Below are 24,952 nucleotides of genomic sequence, written 5' to 3' on the forward strand. Positions count from 1 at the left end.
CAGACTGTGATTGATGTAAGTAGATAAGTCATACTACGCCCCAGCGGGATTATCCCGCGCACAATGTCAACGAGTCATCGCTCAATGCGACCGAGTGCTCGGAGTTTATTGTAGCCTTTCTTTTTGTATCAGCCGCGTATAGAATCTGAGTAAGCGTGTCAAGTTTCTTTTTCAGGCTTCTTAAAGAGTGCCTATCACTCATCTCCTGGAGCCTTCCACAAAGTGACATACGCGGCCCACACTGACGATGACTGACTTCATCGACCGACGGACTCCCAACAACCTCAACATTCGAGCAACTCAGCTAATTCCCCCCTTGGATATCAACATACTGCGTCGTTACCGCTGTACAGTATATGCCCCGTCTGTTCCAGCCTGCGCTCGGTACAGTCCATACCCAGGGATACTAACTCCGGTGCTAGAGTCTACAAGTATATCGCCTCACTTCCAACTTCCATTGACGGAGTGAACCAGTCCGGCAGAGGCCCGAACGTCCCGTGGGCTACTTACAAGTCAACAACTTGCGACAATAGTTCTACTGTTATTATCATCTCGCCAGCATCACCAAATACACCCCCTGACATCCACTGATCCAGTCTGTCCAGTGCCCAAGTGTCCAAGTGTTAGCTCAGCGGCAAAGGCAACAGAGTGGTGACGCCTCCCGCCGCCAGTGGTCTTTGCACGGACTGAGTCATTCGCGATCATTCAACCACGATCCTCGTCAAATAGTCAAATCTATCGCAAGGTCTCACCTGATTTCTGTAACACCGCTATCTGCTACGACTCTCTTATCACCTGTCGACCTCATATCAGATCCGCTTCTTTTGTTTCTGCCTTGATTTCTTTTTTTTTTCTCCTCTTGCACTACTTCCGGACCCACTGGGACTAGTCGCGTTCGCAGCGTGCTTCCTGGCAGGGCTTTCGCTGGCTAAACGAGAGGGGAGGGGGGCTTATATATTTAATATCGTCCAGGTTCCGGTCGTCAAAATGGATGTCGCTTCTTCATCGCCGCCGTCAACATCTTCTCATCCTCTTATTCAAACAACTCCGCCGTCGCCGTCGCAGTCACAGTCGCAGACAGCATCGCAGCCGTCGTCATCTTCCTCGTCGCCAACGAGATCCAACCTCAACCTCAACCTCAACCTCAATATCAATCATCAAAAAAGAATTCCCAACGGGGTTTCAACCGGAATACCGCGCTCTACTTATAATCCTCCCAAAACCGTGATCGGACGAGCGCTAGGGACCGAGCTGCATACGGAAGCCCACAAGCCTGTCCAATTGACCTCTCAGCGGCGTCTGTCCAAGGACGGAGTCGGGATGGCCCTGTCTGATACTCCGATTTCTACCGCACCGAGTTCTCCGCAGATGTAAGTATCCGAGGTTTCTACTATTTTGCATATTTGACATTTACATATTTTGGTGTTTTTCTTTTTTTCTTTCTTTCTTTTTTCTTTCTTTCTTTCTTCTTTTCTCTTTTCTTTTTGGATTGTTGCATATCATCTTATCTGCTATCTGTGATCGGCAATGCGAGATGATGTATTATGAACTGTGCCCCTCGCGCTGTCGCTACACATGCATGCCATGACAATAATACATCATGACCGGCATCATATCTAACGAATTATAGACGCGCGCAATTACACTCTGCCATATCCACACCCTCATCCTCCGCCGCTCATACACCCAAACCCCGCGCCACAACCCTCGACATTCCAGGCCTCACCCGTTCCAAAGTATCCCCCGATGGACGCATTCCCGAACGCGATCTCGGCTCCAAGCTGGTCATTGTCATGGTCGGCTTGCCGGCTCGAGGCAAAAGCTACATCACAAAAAAGCTAGCGCGGTACCTGAACTGGCTACAACACGACACACGTATATTCAACGTCGGCGAACGACGGCGTATCGCCGCTGGCACGGGTAGTCCTGATCCGATCATGAGGCATAGAACAAACAGCTCTATCGACCAAGCCCTCTTTGAATCTGTGCGCAGAATGAGCGTAAACGCTGCAAGCTTTGGCGCATTACCTCCGTCGCCGCCTGAGAAGGCCGATCCTCTCCCGCCACCAGCTATGTCGGTGTCACCACCGGCGGATATTCAGGTCAATGGGCAACATGTCGATGCGCCGGGACCGATGCCACTCTCGCCAAGGGCCAGTCTGGCCGTAGATACGAGTCCCGAACCGAAGCGCGAATCTATCGACCAGTCTGCGGCTTTCTTTGACCCCAAGAACCGCGAGGCAGTCCAGCTCCGCGAACAGGTTGCGCTAGCCACGCTAGACGAATTACTGGACTACGTTCTCGATCAGGGTGGTAGTATCGGTATATTGGATGCAACCAACAGTACACTTGAGCGCCGCAAAACGATCATGGATCATATCCGTCAACGCGCCGGTCCCGAGTTAGGGGTGCTGTTTCTTGAAAGTCGCTGCGTTGATCCGGTGCTGTTAGAATCGAACATGCGATTGAAACTGTCTGGTCCGGATTATCGCACGCAAGATCCCATCAAAGCGCTGGAAGATTTCAAGAAGCGAGTCGCCCTTTACGAAAAATCATACGTTCCTCTTGGTGATTATGAAGAACAAAACGACATGGCATACGTACAAATGATCGACGTAGGCCGAAAAGTTGTCGCACACCAAACAAACGGATTCTTATCCTCGCAGGTTGTCTACTATCTGTTAAACTTCAACCTCTCCCCTCGCCAGATCTGGATTACCCGCCACGGCGAAAGTATCGATAACCAACTAGGCCGTATCGGCGGCGATTCTGAGCTGAGCGAAAACGGGCACAAATACGGCCGTGCCCTGGCGCGATTCATTGACGACCAGCGCCAGAAATGGGAAGCATATCAAGCCGAGAAGGCCATGACAAGCCATTTCCCGCCGCACCCGGGAGATAGTACACCACCAAACCCGTCTTACGGAGCAAACAGCAACAAACCACGCAATTTCTGCGTGTGGTCCTCAATGATGAAACGCGCTATTCAGACTACGTCGTACTTTAACGATGACGATTACGATATTAAACAGATGCGTATGCTTGATGAATTATACGCCGGTAAAATGGAAGGTTTAACCTACGACGAAATCAAAACTAAATACCCGGAAGAATACGAGAGTCGTCGCAGGCAGAAACTCGAGTATCGCTACCCCGGTCCCGGTGGAGAGGGTTATTTGGACGTGATTAATCGATTGAGAACGGTCATTGTGGAAGTTGAGCGTACTATCGACCATGTCCTCCTCGTCACCCATCGGTCTGTTGCGCGTGTATTGCTGGCATATTTCCTGGGTTTGGATCGGGATCATGTCGCTGGTCTCGATGTTCCGTTGGGAGTGCTGTATATGCTTGAACCAAAGCCGTATGGAGTTGATTTCAAGGCGTACAAGTATAATCCTGAGACGGAGTGGTTTGATTATATGCCCAAGTTTGAGTTGCATCAGTCTAAGACTGGTTAATTTGTTTTCTTCTGTGAGTATCTTGTTTGACGTGTTTGATCTGGCGAAGATAGATGTTGCATTTACGGCTTATAGGGTTTGTTGTAAGAGTTGTTGCATGGTGCTGGCGTTATGGATGTATATGTGTTATCTGTATGAATTATGTTTAATGACTGTACATGTTTTACTACTGTTCAATACAATCGACTTCACAATTCGATTATATTCGCTTATACTAAGCTCTCAAGACCCAGGCCTATGATTATGATGATTATTATGATTATACCCACTCAAACCCGGATACCCATACTTTGAAAAACTCCTCCTCCAAATCGACAACGGCCGTCCATTCCTCCCTATTGTCCCACCTTCAATTACATTATGCTCATTTCTAATCGATGGGTCCGTCGTCTCGTACTGGATCGTGAATGAATCGTGGCGTGAGATGTGTGACATTGGTATTTGCTCTTCCCCTTCCAAATCATCGTCGTCTATATGGCGATCATCGTCGTAGTCGAGGATACTAGCTTGAGACTCAACGTCCGTTTTTGAGGTTACTGTAACACTCTTGATATGGCATGATTGACTGCTCGGTGAAGTAGGCGATAACTGCTTTGCCACAATGTTGTTGTGCATTGAGTCTCTGCTCTGACTACTGATGAGCGTAGAGGACATCCAATTCTGATGCGAGGATGAGCCTTGTCGACCTCGTTGCGTTCCTGCGCCTGCTGAGGGCACGGATTGTGATCGGCCGTTATTGTTATTATTTTGTTGATGTCGGTTTCGAGCGGCCTTTTTGCGGTCGTAGGAGGATTGTTCGGCTGAGCGGCCGCGGAAGACGTTGTTGCCGAATATGGATTCGAGTAAGGGGGTGATTGTGGGGATGCAGGCTGCTATTATGATTGTGTTTCCTTCGATGCTGGCTCTGTTAGATTGGGAGGTAGGCAGACGGAGAAGGGGGCGTACCTTGTCCATAGGAAGACGCCGAGGGATCTATCTGCTGGTTGTTAGCATGGAGGGGAGAGATTTTAGGGTTGGAAAACGTACATGTATAATCGGTCAAAACTTCCAGACCGGTTAAACGAGTTGCCTTGTAGACTGATACTGCGCATGCACTGGTTCAATCAGTCCAGGTTCCTAGAGGTAGGACGTAAGACGTACAAAATACCCATGCCCAATATAACCATCAATCCAATCTTCTTCTTCCGATTCATTTGTAGTCTATACAAAACCGTTGCCGGATATAGAGCCAGGAACAGATCCAGGAAAGCCGATAACGCTATAATCGTCAGGATGCCTCTTGTCGTTAGTGAAGGGAGAGACATACCTCCAGCCCCGATGGAATAATTAGCCAACACATCCGGATGCCAGCACCTCACACCCGGCAAATCATGTATCTCTGGCGTCCAAACTGCTCTCGTCGGCGAACATTGCGCAAATAGAATAATAACGCATCCGAATATAATCAAATCTATAGTCCCAACAAACACCCATAGAAAGAATGTAAAACGAGGTGTCGGATTCAGGATTCTAATCAACAGGGCCGTAACACCCAGTTTCGGGACTGTAAAGGATAATATACCCGGTGTAAACGATGCGGTGCTGTACATGAGTGCGTTGCGTTCTTGTTCGGTAGTTAGGGTGTTGTCGTGTCGGCCCATGCCCCAGTGTATTGAGATTGTGACGAGGATGGCAAAGAGGTAGCAGCATACCTATACAAACAGTCAGCACTCTTCACAATTTCCGGTGGATAAAAGTTGAGCGTTTTGAAGGGGGAGGGTTTACCAATGAAAAAGCCATCAAATAATCATCCAATCCACTCGTATTCACAATCTTGAGTCGAGTATACAACCTCGCAGCCATGAACAGGCTACTAACCGCTACAAAGGCCCATATCAAGCCCAAGGTGGCGCCGACGGAGGCCTCGTCGGCCATTATCGTTGACCCTTTCAAGGACGCATGTATGCAACAGACTCAGGGTTCGATTCCAACAGGACGGATTGACAGATCTGATCGATCGATGAGGCGAAAGATTTACTCCGTGGAGTTATGAGGGTACGTATTAATAGGAAACTTTATGACATGCATGTAAAAAATGATCAAGATCCAGAGATTGAGAAAAAGATTAACGTTACTGTCTGACCCTGCTTTTCGGGGTCTTTGACCCTCGTCATAACGTAGGTGCCCACCGTCCAGACTTCATTATCCTGAATAATGTTGACACGGGCTCAAACCTTCAGATCCCGTTGTAACTTTGCCAGCCGTTTGGGAACGGAATACTCCGCTGCTGATTCGTGCTGAATAAGAAAAACAGAAGAAAAAAAGGGAATTTTCACGGTAGATCAATGGATATTCGGTCGTTGATAGTGGATGCTATTCCCACTTGGACTGAGCACTAGCGATGCCCTAATTCGAGACCTGTCAAGCATGTGCCCATGCATTAAGAACGTGCCGCGGGCCGGGATTAGGGACTAAACTGTGTGCGGTTTATACTTGAACCACTTCGAACGGTAGGATTGGTAACGAGGGCCTATATTATCGTTCTTGTTATAGGGTTCGTTCTCAATAGTTGTCGTCTGTCGCGGGACGAGATTAAGAAGCCGTAGCTAGATAAGGTCGGAGATACTCTAGAGATACATACTTTGATGCCCAAGATCTAGACTCTCTCTGAGTTTCTCATACTTGCACGTGAATATCTGACGATCTTCATGATTTGCATCAAGTAGGTGATTCCCTCTTCTGTCCTCGAACGGTCGAGTCCGAGTCCTGAACCGGTAATTCAATAAAGGCTTAAATCTTAGTCCCTGAACTACAGAGACGCCGTCCATTAAATGCGGAGAATTTCTCACGGCCCAAAATTAAAAAGACAGCGTCGATTCCTTCCATACCTGGTATAATAAAGGGGTGGCATATTATTCTTCAGGTCTTTAATTGCTTGTTGGTAGCCAATTGGAAGGATCAACTGTATGGAGATGTGTTCAGGGGCATTAGAGACTAACTCTTGGTCCGAGGACCGAACGAGTTAGGGCTATGTAGGAGTCTGAGACTTGGCGTACTGCATGTTGATTGATTATGCTGGGGTCTGGCTATAAAAGTGTATTACTATCACTACGTACTACCTAGTACCTAGTTACATACGTAGAGTAAAAACAGCCGTAAACGATTATTGTTATGTGAGTTGAGATATGTGATACTGCTAAGTTGCCGAGGAGCATAAAAGAGGAGAAAGCGGCTGGTAGTAAACTTTGTGTCTATACTAGAACTCATAGTACATACTCATTTTGGCTTGTCTGCTGACTCGCAAAAGTTTTGATCTAACCTTATCTAATTCATGTATTCTGCTCTCCGGATTCACTATGTACATGTTTGGAAAAAAGAGTATTGTTCCTAAACTCGTTGGAATTGTACTGTGATTCGACTGCAAAAATGTGACCCAACGCGGATCAGGCATCAGTCATTTAACTATTAATACAGACAATAACTGATTGAGATAGTGATTGAACTCTCATAGCTCCGCAGTATCGGTGTCCATCCTGGACACCCCAAAATGAACTAGCACATAAAAATAGCATTTGCAGAGGATTCCATATTCATTAAGCCCCGAGTTGAATACGCGCGGCTTCCCCTTGGACAGCAGGAATGCGAATAGAAGCTTTTCAACACAAGTTGGAGCTTGCGCCTCGTCGCGGATCAAAGTTGCTACTGCTTGTCTGCCCTTTTAACATAACTTAACAGTCAACAGCTGCACTGCAGTAAGGAATTCATCAGGCGGGGTGTATGCCTGGAATGACGGACAAAGTCGTGAAATAGAACCATCTGCATTCTTGACCCATGTATCTGCCATAGCGATGATCACCGTCGTCTTTGCTCAATTGCATATTCAATCTGCGTTATTACTTTGCATAGCGAGTATCCCACTCCTGTCGACAAGGTTGCCACTGGTGAACAGATATCGGAGGTTCGAGAATGAATGTCCGACATGGCTTTGCATTTATTTCATGGTGACGCTGGCTCGGTCTCAATGATGATGATATCTTGTAAGACATCCTTGGCTGTTAGCTCAAGGACGGCAATGGTGCGTGGTTCCATTGCATACTGCCGAAGGCTCCACCGAATATCTGTGCGGGATTTTCCACTATTGTGTTCATATGATACTTTGAGTGACCTAGTAAGAAGATTCCGCATGACAGCAATGTTAATGGGGTTGACCATATGAGTAACTGTAGCGGCCAGCACATCTCCCTCAGTTGCTAAAAACCCGCATTCATCGTCAACTGGAACAAAGTCGAGAAGCTTGTCATTTGGATCCAAGGCCGTAGTTGGCAATGCCTGTTGGACAAGACCAAAAAGAACCCCAGGACTGTCATGTCTCCAACCGAGGGATCAGCCATGCTGAAGCTGGCTAGATAATGTAAAGTGGCGTAGTCCCGAGATAATAGAATAATAGGGTGGCACCACGACCGGCCGTTGTGCCCAAGGAGATCTCGGTATCAACGAGGGTATAATCTCAAGTCGAAGGGCTCCTTGGGATCCCTGGAGCGACGGTGAATTTTGAAAACATTCATTAAGTCCTCAGCAAGACCGAAAGAGCGGACTCGCTTGACCTCGCGCTTCGACAAGACTAAGGTTGCGGTTGGCGAAGTGTATTGTTTGGTCTGAGGCTTCCTGTTGACCCGACCATACAAGTCTTGGACAGGGTTGTAAGCGGTTTCTGCATTTCGGAGGCAAAACGGTGCTGCAAGACATCCCAAGAACCAGTGACTTTGAAAAGTGGCTGAGATGGACCACAAGCTATACACTCTTTACTGGGACTTGCTGCCGTGTTTTGCCACCAGAATTGATGCTGCTGTCTCCTGGCAGCAGGAAACCCATTAATGTGAGGATCCTTCAAGTCAGAACATCTTGCAGGACTTCTTCCATGATAGGCCATGCTGCGCGGCTTTTTCGTAGCCGTATTTTCTTCCCAGACAAGCTGCGTAGTCATCTTGCCAATTTGGACTGCCTCAAAACGTATGATTGGAAGGGTTGGTTTCTACAAGTATTTGTCTCAGTAGCTAATGTGCGTACTGGTGAATGTTGACACGACGGTACAACACCTAAGGAACGCAGGCGTTTGGTGCCTAGAGGATGCTGGTAAGGACCTAGGGTCAACAAGCAGAGAAATGAAGTACTTTAAATCATCGCATCATCTTCAATTCAATTCCAGCAAATACTTGCATTTCAATTTCTTGAATTTCAAATTATTTTGTCCGACATGCCTGAACTTACACCTATGAATTCCGGGCCTTCCCCGTGTCGAACTTGATGGCCAGCCATAGGCATAAACGTCGAGCAGATACGGATATTGAAGCATCTAGGAGGGTGGAATCTAGAACGCGGTGTCCAGGTTATGCCCCATATGTATGGTGGTCTGTCTTGCTGTGCTTGGACTTCCAAATATAAGCAGGATTGGTGTGTGGTACCTTTGACCTGGTGTATCTTGTCAACGTGTATCGAATGCCAATGTTGCTACTCATAGAAGCTCCAGTCCAATGCTTTTCTTTTTTGGTCGCATCACGAGTAAACTGTCCTTTGCCATTCTGTTTATCCTAGGTCTCTTTCATTCAACGTGACAGGTGTCTTCGGGCTTTCTCTAGAAGTTCTTATGATGATCTCACTCACTTTTCGTCCCTATTTTGTTTCCGTCATGGCCAGCCAGGATGTGGTCCTCTTCAGCATCAACTTTTTTCCACTCATGTCCAGTTTCTCCAGATCCTTGTTCTGGTGGCAAATAACGTCAAGGCATGCAAGGGGAGCATTCCATGTCAACTTCCACAACTTGGACTTCGAAGCGCAGTCGTAGCCTTTTGATAAGTGTCCACGTCATAGTTTCACGCGAGACTTCGTTGCTTGACATGATGACTATGTCCTACACCACAACATGGGGTTGATTGGAGTCCAAAAGTGACAGCGGACCATAGTTGTAGAACATGATAATGATGCAGAAGATAGACGACATTAAAACCTCTCACCTAGACAAGAGAATCATGTAGAGTGGGATCGATCCTGCCGAATACGAATCGTATGAACATGAGAAGATAGAAGATAGACGATGATGGAAACTCCTAACTAGACATGAGCATGGGCTTTGTGATGGGAATACAGGGTCTTGTCTTGGTCAAATCGCACTAAGACGAGCACGACCGGTTGATGGGCGATATAGGCTGTTTGAATAAGTTGAAAAGAGTAGAATCAGAGTGTCACGACGGCACAGATATATAAAAAGAGAGAAAATAGTCTTCCCGTGGAAGTGGAAAGACTCTTCTGCTATACGAAGGAGAAGAGAAAATAGATTGGGAATAAGAAAGATACTCACAGGGGAGAGGGGAAAGAGCCCCTTCTTATGTTTGGCAGGACAGGGCGCAGCGCAAAAAGCCTCTGCAGCAAAGAGGTTGCCTAGTAACTTCCAGAGACGCCCACCGACAGCGCGTGATGAAGAAAGAATAACGAGAACGACTGCCTCGTTTATATAAAAGCAAACAAAAGACTGACAAGAGAAGAGACTATGTTGTATGGCAGCGTCAATGGCGGTCGTCAAATGTGGTATATCGGCGAGAAATATAAATCTTTAGGAGTAGAAAGAAAGATGGAAGGCTTTGTCCGGAAATGTTACATTGATTGATATCTGGAAACTGCCTGAAGATCATTCAATATCGTTTTTTGGTCATCTTCTATCATACGTACCTACAAGTAGATGAATATGGTACATTGCCGTCGGAAAAAAAAAAGACATGGTGCTATACATTCGTAGTTTCATTATTTCCACAGATGATTATATGCTGACCGACATCGGATCTACGAGTAACTCCATTCAAACATTGCTCTGTACGGTGAAAAGAGAGTCTGTTGTGGCATTTGTCAACATCTCAACACTGCTGGGATAAGCATATCCACGAGCGGCGTCCAAAGTTGCTTTGTACTGTAGAGGATACGTCAGTTATTTTGGCCTATCTCATTGCTAGGGTTTCCTCCTACCTTGAATCCAAAGTTCAAAAGAAGTGCTCCTGCAAGTCCAATGCAGACAACAAGCGGACCAAACATATTATCAAGATCCTTGCCACTGCGCTGTCGGATCAATCGTGCCCGCTTCTCGTACATATACCAACCCCACACCGAGGCAAAGACTGCGAAGAATGTGTAGACAATCGCCAAGGCTTGTGCAACAATGTTGTTGATGCCCGCCGCATTGTATAGAGCCAGTGATAACGAGGCGAGCAAGACGCTGACGTGCTGCCATTTGATGAATGTTCGCTGGTTGGCGAGCCACACCTTGGACTCCACACGTACTGGTCCCGCATCTTTAATCCAGACTTCGGGTGCTGAAACACCTGGTGGAAGTTTTGAGCCTCTTTGACGATGTGCTTGCGCATAGCGGGACATGGAGAAAGATGGGAACAGGCTTCCAAGGTAAGACGTGCTCGCCGCGCCTTCTTGGCTTTGCGCAGGTTGCGAAGGTGTCGCCTCTGTCGTCGGAGATGGCTTGCTAATTTCTGTCGTACGGGGTATATCTTTGGCGGTAATTGAAGGACGTTCAACTCTACTTGGTGTACCGCTCAACATCGTCGAACGTCCAGGCGATGAACCCCTTCCGGCGCCCATGCGCGATATGGGCGATCCCATCATCGTCTGTAGCGGACTGCCTTTCGCTCCCAAGAAGCTTCCAACCACAAAATCTTCCTCCGCACGCTGGGCCTCCCGCTCTTGTTCCTGCTGGAACGCCGTTTGGGGGTCTTGTCGAATGTCATTCTCCAACTCACCAAGCCAGAACGGCAAGGAGTTGATATGGTCCTCAAAAAGTGACGCCACACCATGAACAAATTTTGAGAATCTAGGCGCCTCTTTCACAAGATGTGAGACCATAAGATCATGCAACCATTCTACATGACGAGCGCCATTTCGCAATTTGATCTCTAGCAAGGCATGCGGAAAGCGTGCAATCTCGCCCTTGTTGATAGAGCTGAAAGGATACTGCATTCCCAAGTCGTCGATATCCCTCCGATGCCAATCGTCTGGATCACGGCAGGGTCGTTGGGGGTCTAAAGCGTCCTCCCGAATCAGGGCAAGATTGGTGTCTAGCGAAATTCGAATGCGATCATCCCCGGGAATCTGGAACGCGGTCCTGGTATAGTTTGCGCGCAGCATGGGCTGCAAATCATGTTCTTTGATGAACGACTGAAGCTCTTCCACCTCCTTCTTCAAGGCCTGAGCTTCCTGAGATTCGCCCTGAGCTCTGTCTTCGAGGCGATGTACCTTTTTCTCAAATTTGTATTCCCCTTTGAGGAATTCTTGGACGTGTTTCCCCTTGAGCTGCACTCGTACTTCGCGACTGCGGTCCTCGCTCACAACAACTTTTTTCTCCAAGAAAATTGCTGGCGCTTCGTTGAGATCTCCAGACCAACGCAGCCTAAGTGACCCAGCTCCTTCAGCACGTGTGACTTTCTGGTTGTATAGATCGAAGGAAGAATTATCAAAGTACAACGATGTGATTGTCGGGTCCTTTTGCGAGACATCCAGGTCCTTGGAGGTGGTCGGATTGTACAATAACACAGGGAGTCGACGCAAGATATGGGTCTTGACCTCCACAATATTATCCGTGTGGACCCAAAATTTGTACGATACGTAGGAATCATGGCCTAGACGGCCGTCACCGCTCGCTTCTTGGCCTTCTGGAAGTTCAAGACCAAGGATTTGGCGTGTAAAAGTGTACATGGCCGATAATCTGTGCAAGAGAGGAGAATAATCCTCCGAGTTAAATGAGAGCTGAGACAGCCGGACCTGAAGAAGAGGTCGAATTCGATAGCGTGCGCCGCGCTTTCGGTCATGTTTCTTTGCAGCCTTGAGGAACCCTGAAAAGTTGATTCGGCTGTATTTCTCCAATTCGCTCACCTCTTTGGTGATTTGATCGAGCTCTTGGACCGCCTCTTCCGCAATTTCTTTCCGTTTCTTCTCGTCAATTTCTCCATCATCACCAGAAGACTTTCTGGCGAGCGGCATGAGCTTGGCCTCACAAGCATTGGTGCGGTCTCGCAATTGCTGGGACATCTCCGATTGGAAGGCGTTGACCTTGTCCAATTGGACGTTGACGAGCTCCTGCACGAATGATTCTTCGTCGTTTTCGGTCCATGGCTGTGGTTCCGAGTCGCTGTCGTCTCCATCGAGCTCACGTTCTCGTAGCATGCCCTTGAGCTTTGCATAGTCGATGTATTTCCCCTCCCATGGCGGGTAGATGGAAGCTTTCAACGTTTTTCCGAAACGCATGGTGAAAACTTGAAACGGAAGGGAAGAACGCCCTTCGGTTCACTCCTTATGCCACTCAATTGGCTCAATTGTTTCAATTTGTATGAGCAAGGTACCAGGAGCAATTCCAGTCCGTATGTCTGGTGAATTGGTGGATAGAAGAGAAGAATTGGTCGTTCGAGATGCAAAGAAGAGAGAAATTCCGCAATCGTCATGGAAGTGCGCCTGGAGGGGCACGTGTCTCTGCTGGCTCCGATTTATGGACGGGATCCTTCCGGGCCTATGATTGGAGACTGATAGCACTAAGCAAACAGTGCAAACACTGATAAGCACTTACCTAATCGGCATCGCATCAACATTGTTATCCTAGTTGGACGAGAGTATCTGCAATTTTTCAATTGTATGCTATTTATGCTACTGTTATTGCATTTGTTCAAGCATTGCGTACAGAATTTGAAATCCTCACTCATATTGAGAAATCGATAGCTTTGAGGTTGTTCTTTTCGTCATCAAGCCTCGCCGAGGTTACACAACCACACGACAGTCGATCCTTCAAAATCTGAGATATAATGGCATCAACTACAGAATCGCCCAGATTAATCGAGTCCTTTCATAATGCACTACTTAATACCCACCAGAATCCCTGTGCAGAAGTACAGAATCCTCCCAACTGCGAGAAACGTGCCTCGGTAGCCGTCATCCTTCGAGTCCGTCCCCAATATAAACACCTGCCACAATCGCCGGTCACAGTAACCGATAAGACAGCTTCAACCCCTCAGCAATTGAGCAAATTCTTTGCTCAAGACTGGGTGCAACATGGTGATCCAGAATTGTTATTCATCAAAAGAGCATCGAGAGTTGGCGATCGATGGACTGGACATGTAGCGCTTCCCGGAGGAAAACGAGACCTCGAAGATGAAGATGATAAGGCGACTGCTGTGAGAGAAGCGCAGGAAGAGATTGGGCTGGATCTAAATAAGGAGGACTTGATATTCATCGGTAATCTGCCCGAGCGTGTGGTTACTACCTCATTTGGCAGTGTTCCGTAAGTGCGCAAACTGATTTCTTGTCCTTGGTTCCGCTTAGCAAAGCTAATTTTGCTGTTAGGCTGATGGTATTGTGCCCGTTTATATTCCTCTTGACATCCAATATCTCTCCGAATCTCACTCTCCAGCCCACCGAAGTCGCGTCGACACATTGGGTCTCGTTAAGAGCTCTTCTATCACCGTCACTGCGTTCCGTCGAACACGTCAATGTCTCAGCCCGCTATGCCAAACAAAATAGGTTGATCCGATGGGGTTCATCGCGCTGGATGACTGGCATGATGGAATTCTCGGCTCTAAGACTCCTCCCTACAGAAAGTCTATATTGCAGCTCTACTCCGGGCTTTCTCCCGGACGAATCCCATCAAACGAGACCATTTATACTCCAGAGATTCAATCCCTGGGCCGCGCGGCCAGCAGCGTATGGTGACAAGAACAGAGAACTGCTGCTATGGGGTCTTACATTAGGCATTATGGCAGATTTCCTAGACTTGCTGCCCCCTCATAATGCTATTGATCTTTGGAAGCATCCTACATTTACGGCTCCTGATTTACGACTTATTGTGTCGCTTCTCACTTATTCTATTCGCAAGAGGAATGCGGCGAAGGTGAAAGCGGCTCGAAGGCCCAGTCAGACTGCAGCGGATGACTCGACGATCGCGCTGTCATATGAGGAAGATGGACAGAGTGACAATGCGAATAATGAGAAGGATTCTTCTGTTTCTGGGCATGAACATGCCACTGCTATCTTACTACAAGGCTACTATGACCGTCTACGGCTGTCGTTGGGTGTCTTTGCTGTGTGGAGACTGGCATTGGGATCAGTTGGGGCATATTACATTTGGAAGCAGTTGCGACCGCGTTGATAGACCTTGATACATTGTACAAAATAGGTTTTGAACATAGCCAACTACTTAGTTAATGAACAGAACACTTGATGGATTATGTCATCATAGCTATTATCATCTAGAAGGAGAAACGTTGATTGGATCAGAGAGCAGAAGCTACCCCACACTTTGATAAACATTGAACAATCAACGAACAAACATCAACGACACTCGAGAACTTCGACAAATTGCCAGCACAGTGTCTCGTCCTGTATACTACCATTACAGTCGACTATACCGAAAACGCCCTATTCCAAATCGCAAATTGTCCATCGAAACGAGGGAACAAAACAAATGGCCGTGACACAAAAGCTGTACCCTCGCGGTACCGTGAAGCGAATTGTCAAGGCGCGCGCTGGTCGTAACATCAGCAAGAACGCAGATGTCTTGGTACCTTGTTCATTCTGTTCCTTGACTCCGTTAACGAAGTTTCTGATGGGCTCTGAACTGATATTCTCCATTAGATCTTTCTAGATTACATGCTATTCATGCAAGAGTATGCGCCCCATTCCAAATCATTGCACGCCGTTTGAGAAGATCGCCCTACCCCCATTCGACTACATACTTACATATCCAAATCACAGACTCATGCGCGAAGCCTCAATTCGATCCCGAAAATCAGGCGAAAAGGGCATCTCAGCGCGCAACATTCGCAGAGTCACGGAGGTCAGTTCATATACCAATTCCTTTTCCATCAAGCTGTCCACTTTGGAGCGCAGTCGTGTTGCTGACTCCTTTCGGAATTTAATCAGGCTACGTTACGAAAAATGAAAGGATAGCGATCTTTTTCTTTGTCGTCCTCATTGATCTTTGTGGGATGTTGCATTAGCGGGTCGGGCGTTGCGCGATATATGTATATATAGGCATGGGTATATTGTTGGGATGGCGACGGTGTCGGGCGTTAGGAATCGACTTTTGTCTGGATCCTTTCATGTTATTTTGCAAGGAAGCTATAGAAGCCGGTTTTGTGAGGGTGGAAAACTAGTTGCGCTCTCCGGATTATAGCACACTGTAGTGGCGGATATTTGCTGCGTAAATCCCATTCATGTAAATCGAGGTTAATTGATATGATCTAATCCATACAATTGCAGTATTAAAGACCGAGGCATTCAGTCAAGTATGTTACTCTTGTATGCAGTTGAGGCTGAAGTGCCCGAGCAAGACCCGCCGAGTCAAAGACGGGGCAACCACCAACCTTGAATCCTATTGCTTCCATTGACTTCTTCTCCTCTTGTCACACGCAACGGTCGATTTCTCAACTCGCACTCCTGCATTTTCTTCTCTCTCAGTCAATTATTACTTCTCACATAAATCTAACACCTCATCTATCTCACCACGCAAGCAAGCGAACATCTGGCTATTGCCTCATAGCTACCAAAGGCTGCACACGACACTTCTCGGCATCTTTCGATTCAATCATTCACCATGTCTGCTGCGATTAACAACAACAACCTCCCCACACAGACCTCGAAGAAGAAGCGTGCTAAGAACGAGGTTTCTGCCAACGTGTCTGTTTCTACTCCTACACCTTCAAACCCCGATATTGATGCCAAAGCCGACTCTATTGTCAATGGCGCCACTGAAGACGAGACGGGCATAATCAAGGAGTTGCAACGGTAGGCAATCCTGAATACAACGTAATGGTGGCTGATTACTGATTTATTCTCGTCTGTTACAGCAACTTGCGCAATGCAACCAAGAAACTGGTAAGTGACTCATCGAGTCTATACGCGATACGAATAAGGCTGACTTGCGCCAATATACAGAACGCCACCGCCAAAGTTGACAGCATAATCGCAGAAAACTCCGGGAAATCACTCGATGAGCTCGTGGCCGAAAAGAAGATCAACGCGGACCAGAAAGCCCAAGCCTTGAAAAAGCCCGCACTACAAGCCCAGGTCGCACAGATTGAGGAACAGATCACCCAGTACAAGCAATTTGCCGCGCATTACGAGGAACGCCTGATCAGCCAGAAGACGTCATTGGAGACCGCACATAAACAGGAACTTGATGCTGCTCGTGAGAAAGCTCTTGCAGAGGCCAAGGAATCTCAAGAGACCAGCGTTCGTGGGCAGTTGCTGACTTTGAGTCAATTCCTGCGCTCTGCAGCGTCTTTCAGGCGAGCGGGTGATGCTGAATCGGCTGAAAGCCAGGCTTTTGAGGGAGTGCTGCTGCAGGTGTATGGTGGTAACCAGGATGCTGTTGAGTCGATGTTGAAGTTGATCAGTGGCGCTGATGACAAGGTCGTGGGTGTCGATGGTCAGGTTTTGGATGTGACCTGTAAGTTGCCGCTTGCCGCTGTGCTTTATATATATAGAGCTTTATTGCTAATGTATATGTAGACGCCAAGGTGAAAGACCTTTCCGTGGAGCAGGTCGCTGCAGCTCCAGCCGCCGTTGAAGAGACCTCCGCTACTGAGACCAATACTGTCACTGACCCAACGATCGCCAATGCGGGTCTCACTGAGCTTCAGGACACCTCCGTGTCTGCTGCGGTGGATATCACTCAGGCAGCACAAGCCACAGAACCTGCCATTGCTCCAACTCAGACTTCAGCAGGAGACGGAGCTAATCCGGTGGCAGAGTCCAGCTGGGAACCCCAAGCATCCGGTACTCTGGCCGCTGACGAATGGGTTGAGGTGCCACGTCCGGCTGAGGGTGAGGCGGAGTCACCATCAACTACGGCCGCAGCTCAGGGCTCTACTAGCTGGGCCGAGGATATTCCAAGTGGAGCTGCGCCTGCTGAGGGCGATGGCTTCGAGCAGGTTGTTCATCATCAGCGTCAGAATAGTGTGCGTGGACGAGGCGGTCGTGGCCGTGGCCGTGGCGATAATTTCCGAGGCCGGGGTGGACGGGGTGACTTCCGTGGCCGTGGCCGTGGTGGGCGCGGCGGTGAACGTGGTGAATTTAAAAGTGGACGCGGTCGTGGTGGACTTGGACAGCAGGGTAATCGCCAAGCTGTTGCAACCAATTAATCATTCAACAGAATTGGTCTCATGAGATGAGCCAATTCCAGATGCGAAAGCTGTTGCAAGCGATTAGCTATTGCATATTTCACGATCTCTCGTTCATCGAGCCTTGCGTGGCATTTTCCACTTCGACACGACGCATATCCATCACTTCAGTCCATCGAACCCAAGCTATTCCCTTCCCTATCAGCTTCAACGTTTATTTCCCTTCTTCTTGTATGTCTTATATATTCTCCTGGGATGGCTAGGCGTTGGTACGGGGTGAATCAATGCGACATGTCATAGGGGCTTGATTGGGTTGGAACAGGTTATGAAAGACGACACAAAAAAAGTTCCCTTTATTCTGCCTTTTTCCCATCGTACAGATCTTTTTATTGCAACTTGGCAAAGAGAAAAAAAAAAAAGGGTATTTAATGGTTGTCTTGTCATTCAGCGTTGCATATCATTTCTTCTATGTTTGTTTTCATGTCATTGCAATGATTCCCAGTCGCTTTGCATCTTTTTTTTTTTTTCTTTTTTCTTCTTTTATTATGGATTTCTACAAGTCATAGAGTGGCAAGACTGTCATCTTTGTCAATCTTGATCACCATATGTATTACTGCATTTGTTTCTTCTCATGGCTCAGGACAGGGACAGGAACAGGGACATAGCATAGGCTGGACTAGAGGATGGGTATTGCGGTGATGTGTCTTGTGGATACATAGTCAACAAGACAAAAAAAGACTGATCGTGGATATTGTCTATACATCGTATTCTTGTTGTTGAACTAGGTAAACAATGACGTAGCCCAATCTGCACCGCCTCTTAGAAAGTCTCGCGAACCTCAGCTCTGAGCTTAAACTCAGCAAAGCCACTTTGCGTATATCGAATACGCAGATACAACAAATACGCGCTTGCAGGTCAAACACAACAATTGAGAGACGCCGAAAGTGAAACAGAAGAAACACGAAGCTGGTCGATCGATGAACCTGTGGTCCTGGTCCTGTCTCATGGTGTGACCTTTTATGAAACGGGCTAGCTGTCATGTTATAAAGTCCCCTCACCTCCGTCAAGCTCAGTCTTTTTTTCCCTTCTTTCAGGGTGTGGGATCGAACTGAAGTGCTACTTGTACTTTTTATGAGTACACGTCACGACGAGATTTAAGTCTGCGATTATTCTGCTGTAAAGAGAGCAGTAAAAAAAACGCAAACATGGCCTCTTCGCAAACCACCACCTCCGCATCACCGCGGGATCAAACACAGCGCAAAAAAGTACTTCGCGTGATATTCATATCTTTACTTCTTGACCTGGTACGTCCCATCTATCTCTCCTCATATCATATCAACCCTCAGCTAATATTCAAAGATATCATTCACATTCATCCTCCCCCTCTTCCCGTCCCTCCTCAACTTCTACCTCAAACAAGATCCCTCCCCCGACTCCCTCCTAAACCGGATATTCCACTACCTAAACGCATACAAAAACTCATTCTCCAAACCCATCGATTCGCGATACGACATTGTGCTTCTTGGCGGCGCATTGGGGTCATTATTCTCCTTTCTGCAGGCCATCGCCGCACCCGTTATAGGGTATCTATCAGATCGACATGGACGTCGAACGGCACTACTCTGGTCTATGCTTGGAAATTTGATTAGTGTCGCGCTATGGGTTGTCGCAACTGATTTCAAGACGTTTTTAGCGAGTCGTGTGGTTGGAGGGTTGAGTGAAGGAAATGTTCAAATGGCCAATGCAATTGCGACTGATATCAGTGACGAGACGCAAAGAGGGTCTACGATGGCGATGGTAGGCGCTTGTTTTAGTATTGCCTTTACGTTTGGGCCTGCACTAGGTGCGGCGTTGGCGAGATCGAGTATTATTAAAGCGAATCCGTTTGCGACGGCGGCGGGGGTGTCGCTGGGGTTGATTCTGGTGGAGACGGGGTATTTGTATGCTTGTTTGCCGGAGACGCATCCGAAATTTGTCGCCCAGAAGGGTGATGAGAAGAATGGCTCTGCTACTGACAGTGGCATAAAGGCCGAGAAAACCGATCAAAAAGGGAAAAGATCATATACCAACAACCCAGCTCTCCTCAACCTCGTCCATCTCCTATTTCTTCTCCCCTTCTCCGGAATGGAATTCTCCCTCCCATTCCTGACCACCACCCTCTTAACAGAGAGTAACAGCACCATCAATCCCTCCGCCGTCAACGGACGCATTTTGGGACTTGTGGGCCTAATCGCCTCCCTCCTCCAGGGATCCCTGGTCCGCCGTCTCCCACCTTTATTAACCGTGCGCATCGGCACAATCTCCTGCGCAATCGCATTCTTCTCACTTGCCAGCATCTCCTCAATCCGTGGCCTGCATCTTTCAGCTTGCTTTTTGGCAATCACAAGCGCAACTGTGGTTACCGGACTGAATAGTTTGGGAAGTTTAGAAGCTGGTCCTGGAGAGAGAGGGATTGTCTTGGGACGATTGAGGAGTTGGGGTCAGTTTGGGAGGGCTTTGGGTCCCGTGTTATTTTGTTCTTTCTTTTGGTGGGTGGGGAGAGAGGTTGCGTATACCGTTGGGGGTGTTGTGATGGTTGGTGTTTGCGGGATTGTGGTGTTGGTTTTGAGGGAGCCTGTTACGACTTATCGTACCTAGATATGTATATATAACGGATGAAGAGAGAACTTGATTGCAATATGCAGGGTATAAACTAAACTGAGAGGAGACGGAATCATAATTCATATAATACAATATCATTTCGAACATCTTAATGTCTCATCGAATTCCACCATGATAACAGAACTCTCCACCTTTCCCTTCAACCCATCCGCCGCCCCCCACCCAAAACTTCTATCAGACTGATATTGCCGTGCACGATCTGAATCAACAGGAACAATCAATGCCGGTCCCGCAACAGTCCCCCCTCCACCCTCCATAAGGCTCCCCCTGGCCTTCCCCAACAACCAATCCGTCAACGTCACAAATTTGGCCGTTCGATCCCATCCATCCGCGCGGTCTGCATGTTCAATCGTATGACTCGCTATACGCCCCTTTTCATCAAATGCGAAGATGAATAAACCTTCGAAACGGCCTTCTTTGCCGGGGAGGAAGATTGGTGCGTCGCCGCCTAGGAGTGTGCTTAGGCTTTTGTTGATGCCTGTATCTGAGGTCCGGGTATTTGAGGTAGATGTTGATGTTGACGTCGAGGACAACGACGACGACGATGATGATGATGATGTTGTTGTTGTTGATGGGTCATGACTCGTCTTCCAACGGACGACAAACCTCTCCTCACCACAATCCGTAGTCGCATAATTCTCACAACCCAACACGGAATCAGCGCGGACCATGCGTTCACTCAGGATCTGAAGTTTGACGTTCCCTAATAGCGGGAGGCTACTCCATGCCACGGGGACAGTCCATAACGCCGCGCGGTAGAGTACTCGGCCCTTGACGTTCGGTAAATGCGGATGCGTGGATGGGAATAGATGGAGAGTTATCTGCGGTGAGAGGATTTCAGTGGGGAGAGGATGGATGAGGATATTCGGGAGGAGAGGCGATAATTTTCGTAGAGCTATCAATATCTGTCAGTACGACTCAAGTCAGTCTAAGAAGAAGGGGAAATGAATGCATACTCTTCCCCAACCTCACAACCCGTTCATCAGGTGGTTTATGATCCCCCTCGGAACCGGGTATATCATATTTCACCGTCTGATCGGCTTGTCTCGTATTCTTGGTCCTATCCCCATCATCCCTTCTATTCCTATTAGAATGTGTCGTATTCGAAGATCGGCCCGAGAAGAAAAAAGCATCAATATCGCGCCGATCGTGTAACCGCGCAAGTGGTTTGGGTGTTAATTGACTGAACCCTCGACGATGAGGGGTTGGTGTATATCGACATTGTCGTGTAGCTATAATGTCTCGTCGACGAGAGTTCAATATTTTGGGAGAAGGAGATGAATGATATCGAAATCTGATGCCGGTTCGACGGGACAATGGAGCAGTGCTGGTGGAAGATGGGGAAAGAAAAGGCTTCGGCATTACGAAGTCCTCTGTTAGAGATGATTAGCTCATTTATTGATGTTAAGAGGTCAATCTTCTGGCGGATCTATAATTGAGTAGATTCATGGAGATATGTTGTTGAAGGTCGATAGTTCAAGCAGATGACGTTGTATTGGCGACCCGCACCAGAAGGTCATGCGCAGCCAATCAGCAGAGCCAATTAATATGCATTGCTTCTACATCTTCAGAAGGACTTGAAAAAATGTACAGTCATACTATCATACTCATAACAACTAACATTAAATGCCAAAGGGTACAGCTAAGCAAGCTCATCATCCTCCTCCTCCATCCCCATAAGCCTCCTCTCTCCCAAATTCCTAATCTTATCCTCCAAAATCGACCGATTATATCTCTGCGCAATCTTGACCGCGGCCTCAATCATCTTACCACTACGATCTTGCAACATGCCCACTAATTCAAGTGCCTTCATACCACGATCTTCGCCTTCTCGGCATTCAACGGCAATCATTTGGAGTAGTATTTTGTCAATTTCGACTTCCCTTCTAGCGAGTTCAGCGCGTTGGTTGCGGGTTGCGTTTGTAGTGGAGATAAGGTCTTGGAAGAGACTATAAAATAGAGTTTCGCGGACGAATCCTTCTTCAAAGCGGGCGGCGTCGTTGCGGACGGTTTCTGAGTCGTCGTCTTCGTTGGTTTTGGAGGGTTTTGTGGAGACGGGGATCTTGAAGTCGAATTCGCTGAGTAATGGTCGTGGGAAGTAAGGGTGAGTCTCGCCTCCCTTGAGAATGATACAATGGAATTTGTTTTGTGCGACAGCGACTGGCCAGTATGTTTCTTCTTTGCGGCCTTTGGATAACCGGTCAAGTAGCTTCGTATCGAGGAGGGGGACCCATCGAGCTTGTCCTGGTGTTCGCCAATGTTGTAGGATCAACAAGACACCTTCGGAGTCATAGATACAGGGGTCCTAAGCTGTTAGCATTGTCATTGATCATAAGATTGCCAGACTTACCCCGTTATCAGAGAAGAAAACATTCTTCAACTGTTCGCCTTCCGTTATTGCCACGATATCCTCATTTTGACAAATCTCATCTCGTTTGACGTTTTCAATGGAATATGTCAACGAGGCAAATCCATTATGCCCAACGGGCCCATTGCCAACGGTCATGACATAATCTCTCCATGCCGCACAAGTAATAGCTGGACTCTTCTGTCTGTAGACCCGGAAAGGCGTTCCGTATAGTGTGTATATGCGAACATAGTTGACCGACGTCAACACCACGATGTAGGACTCACTCAAAGCGATAGCTGCAGAATTAGCTTATTTCTAATATGTATGAAAGAACACTGCTCACCTTTGACTGTCTCGCCTGGAGGAAGCTGAGTTCGCCAGTCTCCTCGCGTTGTCCATGTTTCGTGAGGACGGTAGTATATCATTGCTGGGCCGTCATCAGGAGGTGATGACGAGGTGAACAGCGCGCCGTTCTCGTCTGCAAACGTTAGTGTTTTAACGGGCATATATGTCCGTTAAACTTACTCAAACAAGCCTTGTCATACCGATAAGGGTCCGTAAAATGAAAGTTTCGATGCATTTCGCTGTCATAAAACTCAACCGTGACTGTATTGTGTGACTCCTGGTCGACTGTCCAAACAACTCCCGTCAAGTTCAAACCTATACCAGTTAGTGACACTGCCCACAATATCGACTGCACGATAAACATACATAGATAACGTCGATTGCCCTTCCAAGGGGTACTTCCCGGTTGGAACGACTCATGAACAGTAGGTTCCCAATACGACGCCAGACGTTTCCGATCTCGACTCTCAGGATCATCTAGATGCCCATTTGTGCGTTTACCAAACCCATTGATTTCTTCAGCATACCCAGCACCATCATCATCTTCCACGAAATTGTCGTCATCGTCCATAGATCCCAGAATATCATCCAAGGAATCTGGTGAACCCCCTCTTCTAGGTCTATCCGCACCACCAGGCTTGAATCTGCTCGGAATCTGCTTCCTTGCATTACCAGACGTCTCTCCCAACGGACCAGATCGGACAGAGAAGGACTCAAGTCGTTTCTCAAGGATAGGCTGGTATTCCGTACTCACAAAATTCTCGTAAATATAAAGCTCACCATCCGAAGTTGTGAAACAAAGCAGATTGATAGAAGGATGCCACGAAAGATTGATCACATTCGCAAAATCATACCGCTTCAGAATATTCTGCGTACTCGTCTCCCAAAGCAAGATCTTACCATCCGCAGCCGCCGTAGCGAGAAGAGCACCATTAGGCGACCAACCAAGCGCTGTAATATCGCCATTATGTACACTACTGAATGATTTCTGTGGACTCCAGTCTGAGGTTGAGAATATGGCGACTTCACGAGAAGCTTGGGCGGTAGCAAACGCCGTGCCATCTGGATGCCATACAACGCGAGAGGTAGCTTCATCTTCCGGTTCAAGACGTCGAATAGCGCCGTCGATTTTGCGTACTAATTCTGGTTCGTCGGAGGCAATTGAATAAATGTATAAAACACCGTCTGTGCAGGATACGGCTATGAATCGGCCACTGGGGTCAAAGGAGATGTGTTTTGAGCCTTTGGTTTGTTCGCGGAGGTATTTCACGTTTGTCATGTCGTCGACGTTTACCACTTTGACTGTGAGTTCACTGCCCCAAATATGTTAGTGATACATGGTGACCAGCAGCGTAGAGAAAGCTCACTCGCTAGCGACAGCAATCCATTGACCATCACTCGAAATCGCAAGATCGCGAACGGGAAGCGCGCATCGTACAAGCAATTTGTCCATTTTGCCGGACTCAAGATCGTAGCGCCAGACCGTTCCATCTTCAGCGCCAATAATGAAACAATTGTCCTGATCTAGTATCAGCTCTATCCCTTGTGGACAGTCTATTTCGGACAAGGTTGAATACCGTCGCAGTAATTCCAAAATGTGCTTCGACACCCTCATCAATCGTCCTAGGTTCACCCTCATCTCCAACAGTGTATATGCGAATTGCCGAATTCGATCCTGCAGTTATTATGTGTTTTCCATTAGGAGTATATGTTAAGACAGTCGTTCCGGGGGTGTCTATAATAAAAGAACAGTCAGTAAATTATTCTCTCAAATCCATTTGGAGTGAACATACGTGCTGGCCTGCCCCTCGGCCGCATTGTTACGGAGCTCATGACAGCAATTCGGTAAGTGTAATATGATTGAGACAGTGGAATAATGTTTCTTTCTCAAGTCATTAGTTATTGCTGTCAAGTCGCATGTTGATGGTGACGAAGCATGCCGCTTCGATATTGGTGAGACGCGTTAATTGCGGAAACGCGTCGCGCAGACTGCCTTAAAC

General features: G+C 47.6%; 9 protein-coding genes across 9 annotated transcripts, besides 3 other annotated features; 5 read left to right on the forward strand and 4 right to left on the reverse strand.

Annotated features, from left to right (window-relative positions):
* Positions 1-440: 440 nt before the first annotated feature.
* TSTA_043640 (6-phosphofructo-2-kinase 1) lies at positions 441-3,662 on the forward strand. Its single transcript, XM_002484801.1, has 2 exons — positions 441-1,370; positions 1,631-3,662. The coding sequence occupies exons 1-2, from the start codon at positions 988-990 to the stop codon at positions 3,456-3,458; spliced, it is 2,211 nt and encodes a 736-aa protein (XP_002484846.1). The 5' UTR covers positions 441-987; the 3' UTR covers positions 3,459-3,662.
* Positions 1,428-1,484: a microsatellite.
* Positions 3,663-3,680: 18 nt separating the features above from the next.
* On the reverse strand, positions 3,681-5,372 carry TSTA_043650 (uncharacterized protein; the record flags this gene model as incomplete). Its single annotated transcript, XM_002484802.1, has 6 exons — positions 3,681-4,330; positions 4,404-4,430; positions 4,485-4,552; positions 4,599-4,716; positions 4,765-5,149; positions 5,223-5,372. The coding sequence occupies 6 exons, from the start codon at positions 5,370-5,372 to the stop codon at positions 3,681-3,683; spliced, it is 1,398 nt and encodes a 465-aa protein (XP_002484847.1).
* A 4,702-nt stretch (positions 5,373-10,074) lies between these two features.
* On the reverse strand, positions 10,075-12,734 carry TSTA_043660 (SPX domain protein; the record flags this gene model as incomplete). Its single annotated transcript, XM_002484803.1, has 2 exons — positions 10,075-10,395; positions 10,452-12,734. The coding sequence occupies 2 exons, from the start codon at positions 12,732-12,734 to the stop codon at positions 10,288-10,290; spliced, it is 2,391 nt and encodes a 796-aa protein (XP_002484848.1). The 3' UTR covers positions 10,075-10,287.
* A 351-nt stretch (positions 12,735-13,085) lies between these two features.
* TSTA_043670 (NUDIX family hydrolase, putative) lies at positions 13,086-14,700 on the forward strand. The gene is made up of 2 exons (XM_002484804.1): positions 13,086-13,758; positions 13,821-14,700. Exons 1-2 carry the CDS (start codon positions 13,283-13,285, stop codon positions 14,620-14,622), a joined length of 1,278 nt encoding a protein of 425 aa, XP_002484849.1. The 5' UTR covers positions 13,086-13,282; the 3' UTR covers positions 14,623-14,700.
* A 237-nt stretch (positions 14,701-14,937) lies between these two features.
* TSTA_043680 (uncharacterized protein) lies at positions 14,938-15,414 on the forward strand (the record flags this gene model as incomplete). The annotated part of the gene is made up of 2 exons (XM_002484805.1): positions 14,938-15,033; positions 15,118-15,414. The coding sequence occupies 2 exons, from the start codon at positions 14,938-14,940 to the stop codon at positions 15,412-15,414; spliced, it is 393 nt and encodes a 130-aa protein (XP_002484850.1).
* A 654-nt stretch (positions 15,415-16,068) lies between these two features.
* TSTA_043690 (uncharacterized protein) lies at positions 16,069-17,851 on the forward strand (the record flags this gene model as incomplete). Its single annotated transcript, XM_002484806.1, has 4 exons — positions 16,069-16,259; positions 16,322-16,349; positions 16,410-16,923; positions 16,986-17,851. The coding sequence occupies 4 exons, from the start codon at positions 16,069-16,071 to the stop codon at positions 17,615-17,617; spliced, it is 1,365 nt and encodes a 454-aa protein (XP_002484851.1). The 3' UTR covers positions 17,618-17,851.
* Positions 17,852-18,110: 259 nt separating this feature from the next.
* Positions 18,111-18,138: a microsatellite.
* Positions 18,139-18,688: 550 nt separating this feature from the next.
* Positions 18,689-20,233, forward strand: TSTA_043700 (tetracycline transporter, putative; the record flags this gene model as incomplete). The annotated part of the gene is made up of 2 exons (XM_002484807.1): positions 18,689-18,900; positions 18,956-20,233. Exons 1-2 carry the CDS (start codon positions 18,802-18,804, stop codon positions 20,231-20,233), a joined length of 1,377 nt encoding a protein of 458 aa, XP_002484852.1. The 5' UTR covers positions 18,689-18,801.
* Positions 20,234-20,331: 98 nt separating this feature from the next.
* On the reverse strand, positions 20,332-21,619 carry TSTA_043710 (uncharacterized protein; the record flags this gene model as incomplete). Its single annotated transcript, XM_002484808.1, has 2 exons — positions 20,332-21,152; positions 21,214-21,619. 2 exons carry the CDS (start codon positions 21,617-21,619, stop codon positions 20,332-20,334), a joined length of 1,227 nt encoding a protein of 408 aa, XP_002484853.1.
* Positions 20,765-20,831: a microsatellite.
* A 217-nt stretch (positions 21,620-21,836) lies between the features above and the next one.
* On the reverse strand, positions 21,837-24,785 carry TSTA_043720 (chromosome segregation protein (SepB), putative; the record flags this gene model as incomplete). Its single annotated transcript, XM_002484809.1, has 8 exons — positions 21,837-22,562; positions 22,608-22,903; positions 22,951-23,085; positions 23,133-23,267; positions 23,319-24,265; positions 24,320-24,471; positions 24,530-24,687; positions 24,746-24,785. 8 exons carry the CDS (start codon positions 24,783-24,785, stop codon positions 21,900-21,902), a joined length of 2,526 nt encoding a protein of 841 aa, XP_002484854.1. The 3' UTR covers positions 21,837-21,899.
* Between the last annotated feature and the right edge of the window lie 167 nt (positions 24,786-24,952).

This window comes from Talaromyces stipitatus, genomic scaffold (assembly GCF_000003125.1).
Source record: "Talaromyces stipitatus ATCC 10500 scf_1105507295515 genomic scaffold, whole genome shotgun sequence".
NCBI lineage: Eukaryota > Fungi > Ascomycota > Eurotiomycetes > Eurotiales > Trichocomaceae > Talaromyces > Talaromyces stipitatus.

What these genes read in the sequence shown, in the direction of transcription:
- TSTA_043640 (XM_002484801.1), top strand. Translation starts at nt 988, where the DNA reads ATGGATGTCGCTTCTTCATCGCCGCCGTCAACATCTTCTCATCCTCTT. An exon ending in GCACCGAGTTCTCCGCAGAT is followed by an intron (nt 1,371 to 1,630) that starts GTAAGTATCCGA and finishes AACGAATTATAG; the next exon opens with ACGCGCGCAATTACACTCTG.
- TSTA_043670 (XM_002484804.1), top strand. Translation starts at nt 13,283, where the DNA reads ATGGCATCAACTACAGAATCGCCCAGATTAATCGAGTCCTTTCATAAT. An exon ending in ACCTCATTTGGCAGTGTTCC is followed by an intron (nt 13,759 to 13,820) that starts GTAAGTGCGCAA and finishes TTTTGCTGTTAG; the next exon opens with GCTGATGGTATTGTGCCCGT.